The sequence below is a fragment of the Monodelphis domestica genome, chromosome 2 (assembly GCF_027887165.1).
Source record: "Monodelphis domestica isolate mMonDom1 chromosome 2, mMonDom1.pri, whole genome shotgun sequence".
In the NCBI taxonomy this organism is placed as follows: Eukaryota; Metazoa; Chordata; class Mammalia; order Didelphimorphia; family Didelphidae; genus Monodelphis; species Monodelphis domestica.
The window spans coordinates 534,359,770-534,379,796 of record NC_077228.1 but is presented as its reverse complement, the minus strand read 5'-3'; the positions used below and the strand labels follow the sequence as shown (position 1 = coordinate 534,379,796).

Sequence of the window (20,027 nt, the reverse complement as noted above, 5' to 3'; positions counted from 1 at the left end):
ACACCCTAGCCTCTGTCTATGATTCCTTTCCCAAGCATAATTGTATCCTGTCAATGTAGTTTGAACACTCCCATTCTCTGTGTAGATATAATGATGTCAATCATCTTTCCTTGTCCCTGGATCCCCCAAATTGTATATAGGTTCCCCAAATTCTTTTGTTCCCTGGAGTCCTCTTCTAGGATTGTGGCACTCCCTAGGGGTAATATCCCTGGAGTTCAGGGTTTATACCCTGAAAAAGTTGTGGCCCTGTGCTCTGAATAAAGGGCCAAATATTGGACTCATCCCTATCCTGATTAAAGACTTGGCTTTTCTGACTATTTAATAGTTCCGGTGTTATTTCCAAGTTAACAGGATCAATAGCAATTTTTAAAAGTTTGTGTACATATGTGTATACGGGGTGGGAGGAGTGTTTTATATTGAAAGCTCAATCTATCATTTGTGTGATTGTGTGTTATGATTAAAATTATTGAGAGAGACTGATTTGGGGGGAAGAATATAGTTTATTGAGCAGGCTAGCATCCTAACCAATAAAGTAACACATAGGTCAATGGCCCTTTTGATTAGAGATCCCAGAGCTTGGACAGGCAGATCAATAAATAGAATTTTTGAACTCATTATTCTGCCCTTCCCTTGAACATGCCAATACATCTCTAATGGGTAAAGAGCTAATGAAGAGGTAGGCCATCAAACTGTCCTCCCTTCTCCACAGATAGGAAGGTGAATGTCTTAGGACAATGAAAAGAATCATTATAAAAATGTTCCTGTTAGCCAGAATCTGTGAAAGAAACATATTCCTCAGGATTCCTAAGAATAATGGAAATACAAAAAGCAGCAGACTGCCTAGAATCTCTGACCTAGACCCCAGAGACAGAAGAACACAGTAATTCTCTAAACTATCCAGGAACTGACTTGGGCCTTTTTACTCAGATAGGAAAATGAATACAGAATATGAGAAACACATTCTCCTACAACCAAAAATATGATGCTGCATAAAGAGAGGTGGAGTTTCCAGGAATGAGGAGGTTCTTTTCTGGGCAGACAATAACTAGATTATTGTGTTTGCTTCTGGACAGCCCATTTTAAGGACACTGTTTAGATGAATTTACTCTCAAGGTGGGCAGCCAAGATGAAGGAGTTCTTGCCATATGAGTGTCACCTCATGAGGGATCAGAATCATGGTCTTCAGGTATCATGGAATGAGTCATTTCCTGATAAAATATAAATGCTATTGATACTCTCCCCTACTAATCTGGAAAGTTTCATGATTTAAAGTTTTAAAACATTATTAAAACAATAATGTGGTCCTTTCCCTGAGAGGTGGGTACTAGTAATATTTTTCCCTTACAAGCTACAAATTGGTATTCAATTCTGCTGTATTAATATCCTTAAAGAGGAGAACACATCTTGTAAATGAAACCACCTCATAGTTTTTAGTCTTTGAACAAAAATTTCAGCCAAGTCAGTTCTTGATTTATAAATACCAATGGCAATATTTACAGCCCCATTTCCAAAGGGTCTGCTGTTTTCAGTTAGCTGGTGTTCAAAACAATCATGGCGGCCCTCCAAAACCTCCACAATGGTTTTTTTATCAGCATTTCTTTAAATTGCCCAAAAAGGCAAATAATTTCTCTTTATTTTCCCATTTGAACCTTATCACTGTGTCTCCAGAGGGCAGATGTAAGAGTTAAAATAGTGGAAGCCATAAACTGTAGTGATTAAAATAGTGGAAGACATAAATTGTAGTAGATATAAGAGTGGATGAGTAAATTGTGACCGTGGAAAATATGTTTTCAAGACAGTGTCTTGTTTTAAATCAAATATAAGGTGGTCGCTAGGGAAATATTCCCAATTATGAAATATACCCAAGTCAACTGGATTTTATAGAGATTTTAATTCATACAAATGAGGAATTAAAGAAAGGGAGACAGAGAATAAGAGAGGAATAAGTATGAAGGATCTTAGCCAACATGGCCTAGACCTGAGTCTTAAGAGAGAGATCAGTCAGTCTTTAATCACTCACCACAAGATCTGTCCAAGCAAGGATTCTAGTGTTCAGACACCAGGCCAGCCATCCTTCTCCAGAGAGAGATTCTTCTGACTGTCCTGAGACTCAGTTTTTCCTCTCCTTATAAAGGGAATTTTCTCCTGTGTCACCTCCCCTAAGTTCTCCAATCTACCAATCACAGTAGATGTTTTTTAAAGGACAGACCATTCTTAATTCACACCTCAGTAGACTTGAACTTTTGAGTAATTCACATCTGAGTAGACTAGAATCTCTGAGTAAGTTCTCACCTCTTTGCTCCTTGTAAATTCACAAGTTGTCTGACCTTTATAGGTACTTAGCACCCTATTGTATTAGATCTAAAAATAGGCACAACTTAAGAATTTTTTGTCTTACTATAAGTATGGGTTTAAGTACTTTTCATTGTTCAGCAAGGAGTTTCTTCCCCCAAAGCAGACCTAAGTAGGGGTGGAGTAGAGGACTCACATTCCTGATCTAAGTAGAGTTCTCACATTCCTGATCTAAGTTCCCTCATTGTTTAAATTGGAGAATGGTCTTAACCCAACCTTATGAAGTAGGGTCTGGGAATTTTTAAGGTTCACAATCCTAACCTTATGAAGTAGGGTCTGAGAATTTTTTAAGGTTCACACAGATAAAGAGCATCTCTCTCCCCACACAGAAGCTTGGTGGTTGTAGCCCGGGCAGGTAGTCATTCATTTTTACAAAAGCCTTTAGAAAAGCTATTCAAAGAAACATGATCCTTACCAACAATCGCTAGTCAAATACAAATGAATTGACTGACTGACTGACTTAAGGATGAAACAGCATGTCTTAGAAATCTTATAATATTCATTTTACAATCTTACATAGTTATGCTGACATGGGCACTGTACCCCACAAATGCAGGCGGACTATTATCAGGGAAACTCCCTCCCTTCCCTTCGCTGGGAAGAGTGCTCTTCCCCTTGCAATTCTCCCCTTCTGCCAGTGAAAAAGCCAAAATGGTAGCTGGTGTATGGTTCAAGATCTCAGGCATGTTAATGAAGCAATAATTTCTGTTCACCCCATTGTCCCAAACCCATATACAATCTTAACTAAGATACCAGGGAACTCTCAGTGGTTCTCTGTCACTGACTTGAAAGATGCCTTCTTTTGCATACCCTTGCACCCAAAATGCAGATTCCTCTTTGCCTTTGAGTGGGTTTCTCCCTCAGACCCCGACCCCATAAGGTCACGTGATCCATGCTCCCACAAGGATTAAGGGACATCCCCCATTACTTTGGGGTTGCCCTCAACAAAGATCTTAGAGCCCTGAGACGCACGAGCAGCTCAATCTTGCAGTATGTCGATGACATTTTAATATCTAGTCCATCTGAGGCTGCCTGTATCACAGACACCATTTCTACTCTAACTTTTCTAGGAGAATGGGGTTACAAGGTTTCTGCTTCTTAAGCCCAACTTGTCTCCCAGTCTGTAACTTATTTGGGTCAAACCCTAACCCCAAATTCCTGCTCTCTGACCACAGACAGGAAACAAGCCATACTGTCCATTCCTGTCCCCTCCACCAAAAGACAGCTCTGACCTTTTCTGGGTATGGCAGGGTTTTGCCGTATTTGGATACCTAATTTCGGGATCATTGCAAAACCTATGAGGCCACTAAGGGGCCTGATTTGGAACCACTGGATTGGGGGGGGGGGGGGGGAGACCAGGAACAACCCTTTTCACTCTTAAAAACCCGGCTTTCTTCCACCCCTGCCCTAGGGATTCCAGACCTTTTTCTTGTTTACCAATAAGAGAAAGCAGGTTGCCCTAGGTGTTCTAGCTCAGTACCTAGGACCTGACCTCCACCCCATTGCTTACTTCTCCAAGCAACTCGACTCAGTTAGCAGGGGATGGCCACCATGCTTGAGGGCAGTCTCTGCCATGGTCCTCATGGCAGAAGAGGCACTTAAACTAATTCTGCGTCAACCCCTAGAAATCCTGATCCCACATAGTTTCCTCAGCATTCTGGAGGCTAGAGGTCACAGATGGCTCTCTAGGGGCGGCCTCACTAAGTACCAGCCTCTTTTACTGGACACACCTGACCTTACCCTGAAGGTATGCAGGACATGGAATCCAGCTACCCTCCTCCCTCTTCCGGAAGACCCCACCTCCTATGACTGTGAGGAATTGATAGGGGACACTTTCTCCAACCGACCAGACCTCAAAGATTCTCCCCTCCCTGAGGCAGAGGTCAGCTGGTATACATATGGGTCCTCCTTTATAGAGAATGGGGTAAGGAAAGCGGGGTACTCCATAGTCTTGCAGACAGTCACCATTGAGGCAAAGGGACTCCCCACAGGGACTTCAGCACAAAAAGCAGAGCTGATTGCCCTCACAAGAACATTGTAGCTCTCTAAAGGGAAAAAGGCAAATATTTTCATGGACTCAAAATATGTCTTTCATGTTTTACGCGCTCATGGGGCTATATGGAAAGAAAGAGGTTTATTAACTACCAAAAACTCTCCCTTGAAACACGAGAATGAAATCCTGAGTTTATTTGAGGCAGTCACTTTACCTAGTGAAATCGCTGTCATCCACTGCAGAGGACATCAGTCTAGATTCCAACATAGCCCGAGGGAATCATAGGGCAGATCTAGCCACCAAAGAGCCTATAAGAGCCACTTCTCTGACTGCTCTGACCCAAACTCCATAACACCCCACAATACCCGCGTACACTGAGGAAATACTCTCTGTTCCTGTCCCCATTTAGATGCGGAATGACCAATTCCACACTGAAGGGTCAACAACTGTGTGTCCACAGAGATTGACTGACCAAGATCACTCAGTTTAACACTGGGGTGGCAAGACTTTCCACACACCAGAACTTCTTCCAGTGTAGAAGGGGGAGCTGGCAGATAGACCCCAAACTCCAGAGGTCAGACTGATCTGTGGCCGATGGGAAAGAGAGCACGAAAGAGTTCCCACAAAGACATCACCCAAAAGATGGGGGTTTCAGGAGTCAAAGAAAAGGCTCCTTCCAAAAACTTTGGGAGCCAATATGTTTTGTGCAGGAAGAATATCTTTGGGGTTCGGGAAGGATACCATGGGGTTTGGGAAGGATACCTTTTGCAAGAATGCAAGACTCCAAAACTTAGCTTTAAAACAAAAAGAGAAAATTATTAGTTTAGGGAGTAATGCTGAGAATGGCCAGGAAGATAGCAAGGTGGGACAGCAAGATGGGGAGCAGTTCCTGGCATGACAGCATGAATGGAGAGGCTGTTCTCCATGAGGACAGCATCCATGGAGAAGCTGTCCCCCAGATGACATCAATTCTGGGGAATTTATACTTTTAACAACAGATGCTATGTCATGGTATGGATGTGACCTATAGTGTGTTAGTCCATCAAACACTTGGTGGGGTGGGGTGATCATCTGACTGGGGTCTGCCTGGAGGCATAAAGATTCATCTCTTTGTCCATGTTAAATCTAGAGGACTATCAAAGAGGATAAACATCTCAGGATCCTAGGGGGGTCATTGGGTGTTTCTAGGTTAAGAGACAGGAGGAGGTAAAGCAAGGGAGTTTCCCTGATAATAGTTCGCCTGGGTTTCTGAGGTACAGTGCTCATGTCACAATCACTAGTCAAACAAATACAAATGAATTGACTGACTTAAGGTGAAACAATACCTCCTGGAAATCTTATAAAATTCATTTTGTAATCTTACAGTTATGCAAAGGGAAACCTTAGTACAACTCCTGTTTAGTCTAGTGGGATCTCAAATCTGCTTTATCCAAACTCCAAAATGACTTTCAAATCCTTTACATAATCACATTGTTATTTTAAAGTGTACACATGAAATCTAGGAACCCCAAACTTGTGCCCTAGTGGGGTCTGGTGAACCCCAGGGTTCAGGACTCGCTTATAGGTTGGACACCCCAAAGTTTGTCCTGGTTCCCTTTTCCCAAGGGAACCCACCCTCAAGGGAATCTCAAGCTGGCAGTTTCAGCCTGAGTGGGAGACCTTCAGGGGAATTAACAATCCTAGTTGGCTGGGACTAAGCCCATCCTAAGGACCCTTTTTGTCTCAGGGAGTCTCCCCTATTGTATCAGAGTGAGGGAGGCCTAAGCAAGAAACTACCCGGCCTTGGAAGTTCAGAAACATGAATATGTCAAGGTCACAGCAACAGTATGTACCAGATAAGAACTTAGGGGCCAAGCAGACCCCAGCAACATTAACATGTCAAAGTTCAAGAATAGTATGTACCAGATAAGGGTAGGGGGGCTATACATGCTGGCAACACTATGTCAAAGTTCCAACAATAGTATGTACCAGATGAGGACTGGGGGGCCATACATGCTGGTGGGTATATATATCTCAGCATCCACGAGCTACAATTGGAACTCCTTTGCTGAGCTCCCTTGGTACACACCAGAGCAATAAATGACCCTTTTGCTTAATTGCATTGTCTACTGGTCTTCCTTGGTGGTGGGCGAGAACCCAGACCCTAACAAGACCTTTTCCCCAGAAAATCCACACCTGGGCAGGAATCACTCTTTAGTATCCACTGTAAGTTGCCCTTTCCATACACTCCAGCCCCTAGCTAGGATTCCTTTCCCAAGCCTGATTGTATCCTGTCAGTATAATTGGAACACTACCATTTCCTTGTAGCTATAGTGTGTCAATCATCATTCCCCACCCCTGGACTCCCCAAATGGTCTAGAGGTTCCCCAAATTCTTTTGCTCCCTGGAGTCCATCTTGCATGGTGGCACTCCCAGGGGTCAGTGTCCAGAGTGGCCAGAGTTCAATCCTTGGACTCTGTGCAGTTGTGTGTGGCACTTAGCTCTGTGTTGAGGCCTACTATGGCACTGAACCCCTTTTGCCCTTGATTAAAGAGTGATTTTGACTATTTAATAGTTCTGTATTTTTTCCCAGTCAACAAAGGAAACCCCAACTTTCCCTTAATCTTCAGCTCTTTCTTCTCTCATTCCTACTTGCTTAAACTCTCTCCCTTTTTTTTTTTAATAGCCCCTCTCTAGGCCTGGACCTTTCTTATCAACACTTCTCCTACTGGCTTAATTCCTCTAGTCTAAGAGATTATCTAAACTTGATCTTTTCTGCACTGAATTTTTCCTGAATGAATTAGCACAGGTTTTTATTACAGGAGACCAATTAACTACAATATTGTCCCAATTTTGGTTCTTAGAGGCTTGAACTGTATAAATAATTCTCATTTCTTTGAAGACTTTTGGGCAATAGGAATCACTTACAATCTCATCATTTTTATAAGTGGTAGTTTACTATGTGCTCCAAATCAAAAACTTAATAAAACTAGTTTTCATTTAGAAAAAGATAGAAGCCTTCTGAGGATTTAATACATTTTTTCAGAAGTCCAGCTCATAAGATGCTAAACATAATTTTGCCAAATAACATTGAATGTTGTCCCATTTAAATGAACTATGTAAGCTCAATGAACAAATTCAGATCAGAGCAGTGGTTGGGGAGTGTGTGTGCACACGTGTGTGTGTATGTCCTAAAATATCATACTAAATCATATAAATTTTAGGCAAAAGGCTTGAAGGTTGTTATATTCATCTCAATGGCTCAATAGGGAAGTGACTTCTTTAGTGGGTATGTCGCAATAATTTTTAAAGATAATCTCTTGATCTGTCTCCTCTTTACCAAGAAATATTCAGTTTTAATTACTTTTATTTGCTTCATGGTTCTTGAAGGGTTCCAGGTCTAAATGAATCATGAATGTATTAAAGATGCTGACTCAAATGAACAAAGTGCTCATGCAGCAGACTTAGGGATATGTTTCTGATATTTCACAGGATTGATGTCTGAATGCTTAAACTGGACTGGGCTCAGACTTGGTGGAACTGCAACCTCTACCATGGTTTGCAGCCTGGAAGGCTGCCATGCAATTGCAATAGCTTCTTTGTAATGCCACAGACACACCAACTCAGCATCTGAATGAGATGGGGTCAGCTCCAGAGGCAGGACTTTCAAATGAGCTTCTGGTCTGGTCACTGGCTATGGCACTCAGTGTTGATATCTAATCCTTTGTCTTGTTGTGGATTGCCAATATAATGCTGATATTTCTATCCCACCACCTGCTGGACTAACAATCCCACATCCCCCATACCTTGAAACCTCCATAAAAATCCCTTCTATTTTTGTCCCACTCTCTCTCTGACCATCTGAAGTGGAACTGACAGGCTGAACATGTTGAATGCTCTATTTTCTGTCTTTATGTCCTTCCTACCTACCAACCCACGCAAAAAGATCATATCGCAGCATTTTCCCTCTAAATTCACTTTCTTTTTTAAAAACCCTCCCCTTCCTTCTTGGAATCAATACAATATTGGTTCCAAGGCTGAAGAGTGGGAAGGGCTAGGCAATGAGGGTCAAGTGACTTACCCAGCTAGAAAGTATCTGAGGCCAAATTTGATTCCAGGATCTTGCATCACTAGGCTTAGCTCTCCATCCACTGAGCAACCCAGCTGCCCTTGAGTTTACTTTCAATTCAGGAGTCCTATTCCAAGGTTACCAACAGAGCTTACTTTGCGTTAGGAGCAACAAAAAGGTAAATAGATTCTAATTTTCACATCTTTTTACTGCAGCTAATTTGTCGCTCCTACACAACAGAAATGCCATCATCCCAACAACAATTTATACGACCAAAAGGAGGGGGAACGTATCCCTTGTTGCTGGGACCATCAGTAGTGAAGGGTCTAGTTTTTAATATGACAGTAACACATTATTAGACCTCTGACTCCCGGAACCACTCCCTCAATGCCAAATGTCAGTCTCAAATGGTGGAATTATTCAGGCTCACATAATTTTTCTTCCAATTTTTCCTGTACTGTCTCTCCAAGTTCCTTATTTTAACATTTCTGTGAAAACTACATTAAATCAGCTCTAAAAATTCAACTTCCACTGTCAAAAGCAATTTCAAGCTATAAGTTTTGGTTGAAACATCCCAACTGGGTTCTGTTGACACTCATCAAAAATACTTCATGAAAGGGGTACTTGGGTGGCTCAGTGAATAGAAATCAGACCTGGAGACAGGAGGCCATGGGTCCAAATACACAGTCCTGCTTCTAAGGCAGAAAGTAAGGGCTTTCTAAACAGTATTTCATGAAATCGTGCAAATTATAATTGAGAAATTTTCTTTCTTAAAAAAAAAAAATAAAACCCTTACCTTCTGTCTTAGAATACTAAGGCAGAAGAGCAGTAAGGGCTAGGCAACTGGGGTTAATTGACTTGCCTAGGTCATGCAACTAGGAAATCTGAAGCCTCATTTGAACCCAGGATCTTCCATCTCCAGGCCTGGCTCTTAATCCACTGAGGCATTTCTGCTCCAATTTAGAAAATTTCAGTAAAGAAATTAAGCATTTTATCACAAATGTACGCTTTAATTGATTTTGTGTCTACCTTTCAATGTGACCAACACTGGGTTCTTTGAAGAGAAAAGGGATATTATCTTCTCTGAAGAATTTTTTAAAGTTTTGCTTTATTATAATCATTTCTCTCCAGGTGATCAGACCAAAGCGAAAAAGCACACACTGAAAACAAAAGCTTGGAAGCACCTGCTAACTTGGATTAACCCAAAGAACAGACAGCTCAGGTAAGGCCAAGTTGTACTCATGCAGGCCTTTTAGGGAGCTGTAGGCTGTTCTCATTCTTTTGCCTTGCTCATCTGGCAGGCCTGGGGATAACAGGGCAAGAAGGTTGGAAGTCAATTAAAGCCAATCACTTTCCAAGGGTAGAATAGTAACAAAGTTCAAATTGTAGCCAAAAGAATTTCTCTGAATCCTTTAACATGTGATACTAGCACCCTCCATCCTGTGGGCACCCCTACTCAGGAGAGGGCAACTTTAGATCTTTTTCAGACACAGCTGGATACCCAAAGGCTCTGCTTCTGAGGACTAAATGTCTTAGAGGTTCCTCTTCTGAAGATTGTACCCCTATCCTCTTCCCTCTCTCTAACTAGAAGGATTGTGGACTAACCCTGGAGGCACTGAGTGCATCATTATGGGGTCCTGGCTTATAATAAATACTCTTAAGATTCAGGGATCTATTTTAGAAAGTTCCCGAATTTCACATTTCTGAAATAGGCCACTGGAGGCCTCAGATGAGCCCATTAGGGCTTCAGTGTCTTAAGTAGAAGCCCTAATATCACTGAAAATTACTTTATTCATATTATAAGAAATAAAATATATATCCTTTAAAAAGAACCAACTTCCATCCCTGACCACCAGCAAGTACAAAATCTATTTGAAACTTGCAATTTTTTTTTGTTTAATGGTTTTCCTGGCTGGAGGCTGAAAAAGTGGCAGTAGCAGTGATTCTGTTATACGTCCCTAGCTCTGATGAGAAAAAAAAATTCAACCTAGGCTTTAAAAGCTGAAAATGTGCCCAAATAATTCAAGAAATTTACATAATTTAATTAATTCACATAATTTAGTCATGAACCCAATTAGTCACTTTCAATACAATTGGGACCTTCTTTTACCCCTTTAAATTTGTGGGGTGTTGTGGGGAGTAATATCAGGTAAAGTCACCAATCTATAGCCATGGGAAGATATCTTAAGCTTGGAGAATTTGGGTAGCAACAGTAGAGACCCACCAACCCAAGTCTTTCTTGGTGGGTGAGCCAATGGCGAAAATTCATCCAGGTACTAGCTTCCCATTTTTTAAACGGGGAGGAGTACCATGAGGAGTGGGATGGAGCATCTAGGGAAGGTCGACAGCTCATCATCCTATCAGGGGTAACCATAATGTAATGCCAGAAATGATCTAAACTATACATAAGGTCACTGAGGCAGATCTCTGAGCCAATTACTATTTATTAAAGGGACCTGGCCACTATCTGAGACTGTCTCATGCTCAGAGTCAAGTTTTATAATCCTGAAGTCTCATCAGACAGTTCAGATGGGACAGTACAAAGTACAGAATCTCCTTGGGGGTCCCACAGTCACTTTAGGGTTCACAAAGTAAAGGGCTAGTAGATTTCCACCTCTATTGTTGAGTAATGGGCTTACAAATGTAAGTACAGAGCAGGCAGAATCCCACCCAAATGTTGGGCAACAGACTCCTAACTAGGAGACATTTTACATTTTGCAGGGACCTTCCAACCCATTAGAACATTTCTATCCTACAGTACTCAGACCATCCAGGCTGGAGGTCTGGGAGTCTTCCTTGCCCACTTATTCTGAATTGTGTTACATATTGGGATTAGTTGATTATCCTTAACTGACTCAATGTACAATAATATATTTTAATACACAAGAAATAATCAGCCACCTTATGGAATGTCTTTAAACTGGATTATACTGACTAGGGGTAAAATCATGGATTTAGGAGGGGTAGAGGGCTACTCAAATAGGGTGGGAGTCCAATTACTGCTCATTGTACCCATCTAGCAAGAAATGGATGGAACCACTAGAACCATATACACTCTATATTATTCATACTCAGTGATTCCAGTAGTGTCAATAGGAAGACTGACACAAGAAGATCTCTGAGCAATTTTATCAAACAGTGGCTGTCTCAGACCTCCCTCTTCCCCAGAGGATCAGAACACTTGATTCCCAGGGTAGGTTATCTCCACTGAGAGATGTGCCCATGAGACTGAATTCACTGTCTCTGGTTTGGTTTGTTTGTCACCAAAAGGATTCAATCTGGAAGGAGAAAGTTGTTTATCTCCTTTTAGGCATGAAGAAAAAAAATCAATCAAATATCAAAGGGAAAGTAGATGGAAAGGCCTAGAGCACACAATTACATGAGATCATTTGTAGTAGTCTTCCCAATAAGGATACGTGATGGGGAAAAGGCAGAGCCAACATTCCCTTTGCTTTTTACCAGAAAACAACTCTGGCTGGAGAAGAACCTTGTTAATGTTATCACTGTGGGAAGATGGAAGCTTGGATCTATTTCTGATACCTTTAGAAAGCCCCTGCTTAGACTTGCCTCATTTCTGAGATATCATATGGAAAACCCAACCTGTGAAATTCAGGAGGGAGCTCTGGAGCCAGCCTGACTCTACGATGATGCTGTTGAGGTTTCGCATGCCTTTGTGGACATCTTCTCCTTGAAGTATATTTAGAACCTGTGGTAAAACCAGATTGCTTTGTTGGAAACTCTCTTGTCCTGTGTAGCTTCTAGCCTGGACTTGTTTATGGCTCTGGGTCCAGATTTGTTGCTTATTGAGCACCTACAACTCATGTTGACCCCAGAAGCTTTTCAGGAGCTCCAGAGATTGAAATGAGGAAATTTCTGAGCTAGACCTTTTAGCAGCCTATGAGCTTCCTAATTCCTATGTTTCAAGTTTATAGAAGTAAAAGCTCTTCGAGGTTCTTCGACAGGCCCCTGCAGGACTTAATAAGCCTTTCTGAGACCTAAGACCTCAATAGTAGAAATGGAAATGCACATGTGGGCATGCTGGGATTTGAGGGAATATAGTTTTTGCAACTTGTTTCTGGTTTTTCCTTTTAATCAAAGCCTGGTATCTCCAGAGCCTAGTATTTCTTGGTGTCAAAATGTTTAATAAATGCTTGTTGACATAAACCAATAAAATGCAAGGTCCTCCAGGGAGTTATCATTTCATCCTTTTTTTTCCTTTTAATCCTTAGCACATAGTCTACTGTCTGGCCCTTAGTAGGTGCTTTATAAAAGAGAACTGGTTGAGAAATGCTTCTTGAAGTAACATGATGAGTCTCCAGTTGAAGAGAATTTCCGAGGCATTCTTTCCCCCCCTGCATTCCAAGACCTGACAAAAGCAAATCTAATCAAGGAAGACTTTGATCTTCATTCAGACTCCATCAGTTTTCTTTGGGAGTAGCATTTGGGAGTAGCAACCTTCAGAATTGTCTTGGATCATTGTATTGCTAAGAATAGTTAATTCATTCACACTTGATCACTGAATAATATTGCAACTACTGTGTTCAATGTTCTCCATATTCTGCTCACTTTACTTTGAATCAGTTCATTAAAGGCTTTTTAAGTTTTTTTCTGAAATTATCTTCATCATTTCTTATAGCAGAATAGTATTCTGTCATAATCATTATAGCAAAACTTCATTTATTTCTCAATTGATGGGCATCCCCTCAATTTCCAATTCTTTGCCATCACAAAATGAACTGCTAGAAAGTTTTGTACAAATAGACCTTTTTTCCCCCAAAAAAGATAACTTTGGGCTACAGACCTGGTCATGATATTGCATAGTTTTAGAAACTTTTGAGCAAGCTTCTAAATTGTTCCCATGAATGTTTGAATCAGTTCATAGTTCCACCAATAATACATAAGCATATCAAATTTCCCCCATGTTATTTTTTTTCTCTCAAATTAGCCAATCAGATAGGTGTAAGGTAAGTACCTAAGGTATTTTAACTTTCATTTTCCTAAATATACACATATATTCTTCATGTTTAGAGAAACTTGCTGTAAACTTTTTTACCTTAGGATTAACTGGATATTTTTCCTATCCTTTTTCCCCCTGTTTATCTTACTTGCTTTTCTCCTTTCATTCTATTCATTCTAAAGTGTTTTGCTTCTGACTACTGCCTCTTCCACTTAACCAATTCTCTTTTCTCATCCCCTTTCCCTATTCTCTTACAAGGCAAAGGGTATTTCTATACTCAGTTGTGTATATTTTATTTGCCCTTTGAGCCAATTTTCAATAAAATATAAATTCTTCTCCACAACTCCACCTAATCCCCCACTTCAAAAGCTCTTTTGACTCTTTTTTGTGAGAAAACTAACCCATTTGACTTTTCCCTTCCCTCCTTCCAATACATCCATCTCACCCCTTAATATTTTAATGCATTCATCTCATTATAGTAAACTCATACCCATGCCCTACAAACTGCCCTAATAATGATAAGGTTCCTAGGAATTACAAATGTCATCTTTTCACGAAGGAACGTAAGCAGCTTAAATTTACTGATTGCTCTAGGATTTCCTTTCCTTTTATGCATCTCTTGAGACTTATATTTGAAAATCAGATTTTATTTTCAGCTCTGTCCCTTTCACAAAAAAATACTTAAGAAGAACTCTATTTCACTAAACATTCCTTTTTTCTTCATGAATGTTTGTACTCAGTATTACTGGGTGGATGATGCTTGGTTGTGATCCTAGTTCCTTTACACTCTGGAATATCATATTCGAAATTAACCAGTCATTTAATATCAAAGCTGCTAAATGTTGTGGTATAATGACTGTGGCTACACAATATTTGAATTTTGTTTCAATTCAGAGGATTGTTTGCTATATTTCCTGCTTAATCTGGAAGCCCTAGAATTTAGCTTTTTTTTTTTTAAATCATGCTTTTCAGTTTGTACAGTCATTCAGTTATCTCTCCTGCATCAATTCAAGGTCAGTTATTTTTCCAATGAGATATTTAGTTTTTTTCAATTTATGTATTCTTTTGATTTAAATTTTTTTTTCATGAAATCTCATGGAGGAATTAGCTTCCACTTGCCCAATTCTAATTTCAAAGAAATTATTTTCTTCTTTTAACTTTTGTAGCTCTACTTTCCATTTGACTAGCTCTACTTTTTAAGAAGTTCCCTTCAGTACATTTTTGTATATCTTTTTACAATTTGGCTAATTTTGATTTTAAAGAAGTTCATTTATTCAATATATTTTTGTGCCCTTCTTTTTAACATTTTTTTATTCAATATTTTTGGTGCTTCTTTTACCCAACTAAGGACCCTTTTAAAAAATTTATTTCATTCATCACTCAATTATTTTCTCAAAGTCCCTCTATTTCTCTTATTTCATTTTTAAAATCCTTTTATGAGCTCTTATAGGATTTTTTTTGTTCCAGAAATTAATTCACTTTTTTCTTTGAGACTTTGTCATTTTCAATTTGTTTTGATCTTCTTGTCACCACAGCAACTTTTAATGGTGAAGTGCTTTTTCAAAGTTGTTTGCTCATTTCTATAGCCTATTTCTTGACTTTTATGCTAAATTTGAAGTCTGCTCCTGGGGTAGAGGAGGCATTGCTTGAAACCTGGTGTTTAGTTTTGAAATGTAAGTGTTTTCAGAGGTGGCTCTGGAATGGGGTGTAGTGGTTCTATACGTTTTCACTTCTTCCAAGGTGATGTGATGTACAAAGAGGTGTGTTCACTACTCTCTTGGCTTATACTCTGGACAGTGAATAACCAGCCTTTTATTTCACATTTTGGAACTGTGATCAGCATCCCAAATCCCTCATGGGTGCAAATTCTACTATTTCTAGTGCTTGTAGCTAATGGTATTTCTTACATTGGGACTGCCACCAGGCCTGGAACTAGAACCCACATATGAGCTATGAAACAGACTCCTGCACACAATGCTAGAAAAAGGACCTTTGATCTCCTGTTAAATTGTCTGACCACCCCCTGCCCCTTACTGTCTATGGACTAAGAGCTTCAGAAGTTGCTTCTGCCAATTCAGTTGGCATCTGCTGCTGATGGGTCAGGGAACATGGCTTTGCTGCTGACAGAGTAAGGCATGGCCTTGCTATTATTCTGTTAGGGTATAGCCTGTGCTAGACTTTGCTCCACTTTCACCATGGTGGGAGTGACCTTTCCTGATGGCCTTCTAAAGTCTCTAGGCAGAAAAATTCTTTACCGCATCCTTTTTGGAGTTCTTCTGTTCCAGAATGTTCAGAGACATTATTTTAAAGTCATAGCGAGGAGAATTTGGGAAACCATAGGTAAATCCCTGATTTCTGTCTGCCATCTTGGCTCTGGTGACCCAGCATTTTTTTTCTTATTCTGAGTTTCAAATTCTCTCCCTCCCTACTTTCTCACACTGCTCCTTGAGAAGGCAAGCAATCTGATGTAGGTTATACATGTGCAGTCATCTAAAACTGGTTTCCATATTTCTCATGTTGCAAAAGACAAGATGATTGGCAACGTCTGTAGATATGGTGAATTATCTTGGAGTCGTTGATGTTTGATCAAACTCTAAATGCTTCCATAGTGTTTGCTTCAGCTACATTCATGGCTACTGTAACAATGGTTACTGCTCTTATCAACCAATTCCAATTAAGCAGCTAAGTGGCACAATGGATAAAGTAATAAGAATTTTAAATGGTAAATTGCCATTCATTTTGCTGATTGGCTGAGGAGCTAAAAAACAAACAAAAAAAAGGCATATTCATCCCTCAGCAAGAAAGTTTCTAAACTTCTCTCATTTTCAACCTCACTCATATATGAGCATTTGTAGTTTTCTGGTACACTGGATAGAAGCATACCAATCCCAGACATTTGCTAGTACTGTGATCCTGGGCAAGTCATAAGACCTCTGCTTATGCAGGTTGCTTCACTTGTAAAATGAGAATAATTATTACACTAAACCCTTATGGTTCTTAGGAGAACCAAATGAGCTAATATTGATAAAATGCACTGCACACAGTAGGTGCTATTTAACTGCTAGATATTATTTTTTCCTTATTTTACTCTTTGTTCCCCAATTCTGCCCTTCGTAAACTGAATTGTTCTCATACTTCTATTCACTTATTTCCCTGTTTAACTAAATGGATTTCCATTCATAAAACACCTTCTTTTCCCTGGATCATTTAACAGTCAGGTTCATGATCTTTTACTTCTTCCTGAACTATCACTATGTTTGTATACTAGATTCTGAGCTCTGACAACAGGGACTGTGTTTTGTTTCCCTTTGTGTCCTCAGAGGCTAGAACATAGTAGATGCTTCTTTAATGTTTACTAAGAGACTAGGCCAGGGCTGATACTAGGCCCCAATCTCAATCTCGATTCTGCATTCGGATGTCTTTCCTAGTAGTCAATGCACGCTCTGGCTTCAGTATGTGACTCTCTTTTTCTTGTACCTAATCACCTTTAAATGACTAGACCTAACACTGAAGATCACGGAGGCTCCCTTCTAGGCCCCTGAAGTCTCATGTCAAGAGACACCAAGCAGTCTCTAATTCTCATCTTCCTAAACTGAAGTGGTAATCATACTCATGATTCCATCGGGAAAAAGAAAGGGATTCAGCTTGAATTATGTAAACGTTAGCATTGGATTATTTCCAAATAAGACAAAACCATTTCTCTTACTTGTGTGCTCCTCCATCATTAGGCACAGCCTTGTACCATGTCTGATCAATGTGCTGAAGCCCCACGTCCAGGGCCAGTCCAGGGTCCCTGCAATCTTCCTTTAATCAGCATCTTGACCCCAGGGTCATCAGTAGAGCAAAAGTTCCCAAAGGTATGGCTGGGGTCCACACAGCTGCCCCCAAGGACTGCTGTTTACTGACTTGGCAGTGGTTGAGAGAAAATAAGGGTTGACTTTTGACTGAGGACTTTACTAAGCCGGTAACAGTCATAAGATTTCTCTCCAGTGTGGATTCTCTGATGTACATTAAGACGAGACTCGTATGTAAAAGCCTTTCCACACTGATTACATTCATAAGGTTTCTCTCCAGTGTGGATGCTCTGATGTACAGTAAGACTAGACTTCTGTGAAAAAGCCTTTCCACACAGATTACATTCATAAGGTTTCTCTCCAGTGTGGATTCTCTGATGTACATTAAGACGAGACTCGTATGTAAAAACCTTTCCACACAGATTACATTCAAAAGGTTTCTCTCCAGTGTGGATTCTCTGATGTTTAACCAAACTATTTCTAGATCTGAATGCCTTTCCACACTGATTATATTCATAAGGTTTCTCTCCAGTGTGGATTCTCTGATGTAAATTAAGACCAAACTTGTATGCAAAAGCCTTTCCACATTGATTACATTTATATGGTTTCTCTCCAGTATGGATTCTCTGATGTAGTTTGAGACCGTTCCTACCTCTGAAAGCCTTTCCACATTGATTACATTCAAAAGGTTTCTCTCCACTGTGGATTCTCTGATGTACAGTAAGACCAGACTTGTGTGTAAAAGCCTTTCCACACTGATTACATTTAAAAGGTTTCTCTCCAGTGTGGATTCTCTGATGTACATTAAGACGAGACTCGTATGTAAAAGCCTTTCCACACTGATTACATTCATAAGGTTTCTCTCCAGTGTGGACATTCTGATGTGTAACCAAACTATTTCTAGATCTGAATGCCTTTCCACATTGATTACATTCATAAGGTTTCTCTCCAGTGTGGATTCTCTGATGTTCAGTAAAACTGCTCCTCCGTATAAAAGCCTTTCCACAGAGATTACATTCAAAAGGTTTCTCTCCAGTGTGGATTCTCTGATGTACAGTAAGATAAGCTCTCTTTTCAAATGTTTTACCACATTGATTACATTCGTAAGGCTTCCCTCCAGTGTGGATTTTCTGATGTACATCCAAGTTTTCTCTCCAAGTGGAATCACAGGCACCATCACCAATGCATCTTTGCCTCTGAGTTTCTTCCCCAGACAGGCTTAGCTCTGCAGAAATCTCTTTCATTTCAAGTCTGATCTTTCCTTCTGAAAGAAACAAACAACACACACCCATAGTCACTTCAACACATATACATCCCTTTTCCTCAACTGGCAGAATAAAAACTGACTTTCATTCTATTTTCCCAGGCAAAGAGAAAAGTCTACAAACACAAATGGGCAGAATCAATCATTCCAACATGCCATTAGCTCACAACTAAAGGAAGACTTCACTGATAAAGACTTTTACTCATATTCATATTAGATCCTCACAAGAAACTTGGAGCACAGGCAGGGGAAGCATTCTCATTGCATTCATAGCTCAGGCCATGAGCTCAGAGTGACTGAATGACTTGAACAAAATCCTAAAAGCTGAGACTAGAACTCAAACTCCGTAACGTTGTCTCTACATTCAGTCTTTCTTTTTCACTTTGACTGTCTGTACTCTCAGTCCTCTCTTCACAGATAATTATACTACTTGGTGCATACATACAGAAGATTTATATTATTTCATGATGTATCATCTGTAAGCATAATATAATTTTCTTTTTTCTTTATTCTTTTTTTTCCCTTTAAACACTTACCTTCCATCTTGGAATCAATACTGTGTATTGGTTCCAAGGCAGAAGACCAGTAAAGGCTAGACAATGGGGGTCAAGTAACTTGCCCAGGGCCACACAGCTAGGAAGTGTCTGAGGCCAGATTTGAACCTAGGACCTCCTGCCTCCTGGCCTAGCTCTCAATCCACTAAGCCACCCAGCTGCCCTGCATACTGTAATTTTCTAAGGGATCATGTTCAATCGCATCTTTTCTGTTACAGTAACTGAGATGAATGCCAACACTATTTTATTCTATTGACCAGAGCCATAAGGAATTTACTTTTTTGGAACAGTCATTACTTATTTCTTTTTAAAAAATTTATCCTTAAATGACACTGATCACCAAAATAAAAAAAGATTCCTTACAATAAATAGCATTTAAAAATTGAACGATATTACGGGGCATCTGGGTGGTTCAGTGAATAAAGAGCCAGGTCTAGAGATGGGAGACCCTGAGTTCAAATCTCACCTCCAAACACTTCCTAGCTTTGTAAGCCCTGGGCAAGTCACTCAACCCCATCGCCAAAAATTCCCACTCTTCTGATTTATTGGTTTTATGACAGAAGGTAAGAGATTAAAAAAAAAAACGCATCGCATTTTCTGTATCTGAAAATGTGTCTCATACAGAAACTTGACTCCATCACCTTTTTGGAAGGAAGAGCATAGCCTGCTTCACTCTTAGTCCTCTTGCAGCTTTTCCCATTTAGTGGGAACCCCTTGGAGGTGCCCACACTGACCAAAGAGATGTGAGCTAAAATTGTGTGAATGGCACCTCAAACAGTAAAGAGTTGGCTAGTTTTGTTAGGAAGCTATTTTTCCTCTGGGATAACCATGTGCTTCTTTCAACTTTAACGAATTTCTTTCTGCGGTGATTCCAAGCATTATGGTAGACTATATGTTTTGGGGGTTCATGCAGTGATTAGATTAATCCCTGACTGCTTCAGACTATGGGCACCATGTCCTTTCTGTTACTCAATTGCACATCAAATTCTTTCCAAACTTCTGGGAAGGTTGAACATTTATGTGTGTGAAGATCATTAAAGCTCTCTCCTAGGGTCGTGCCCAAGA

The 20,027-nt window shown here is 40.2% G+C and overlaps 2 protein-coding genes across 3 annotated transcripts in view; both read right to left on the bottom strand.

Annotated features, from left to right (window-relative positions):
• Positions 1–20,027, bottom strand: part of LOC130453528 (zinc finger protein 260-like) — a 498,148-nt gene that overhangs the window by 98,891 nt on the left and 379,230 nt on the right. The gene's annotated exons all lie outside the window — the stretch shown is intronic.
• The window catches only part of LOC130456861 (zinc finger protein OZF-like), a 34,327-nt gene continuing 14,780 nt past the window's right edge, over positions 481–20,027 (bottom strand). For both annotated transcript variants that reach the window (XM_056814461.1, XM_056814462.1), the window contains one exon: positions 481–18,408. In XM_056814461.1, the coding sequence (XP_056670439.1) occupies positions 17,249–18,408 (1,160 nt within the window). In that variant the 3' untranslated portion in view covers positions 481–17,248. The remainder of the gene's footprint in view (positions 18,409–20,027) is intronic.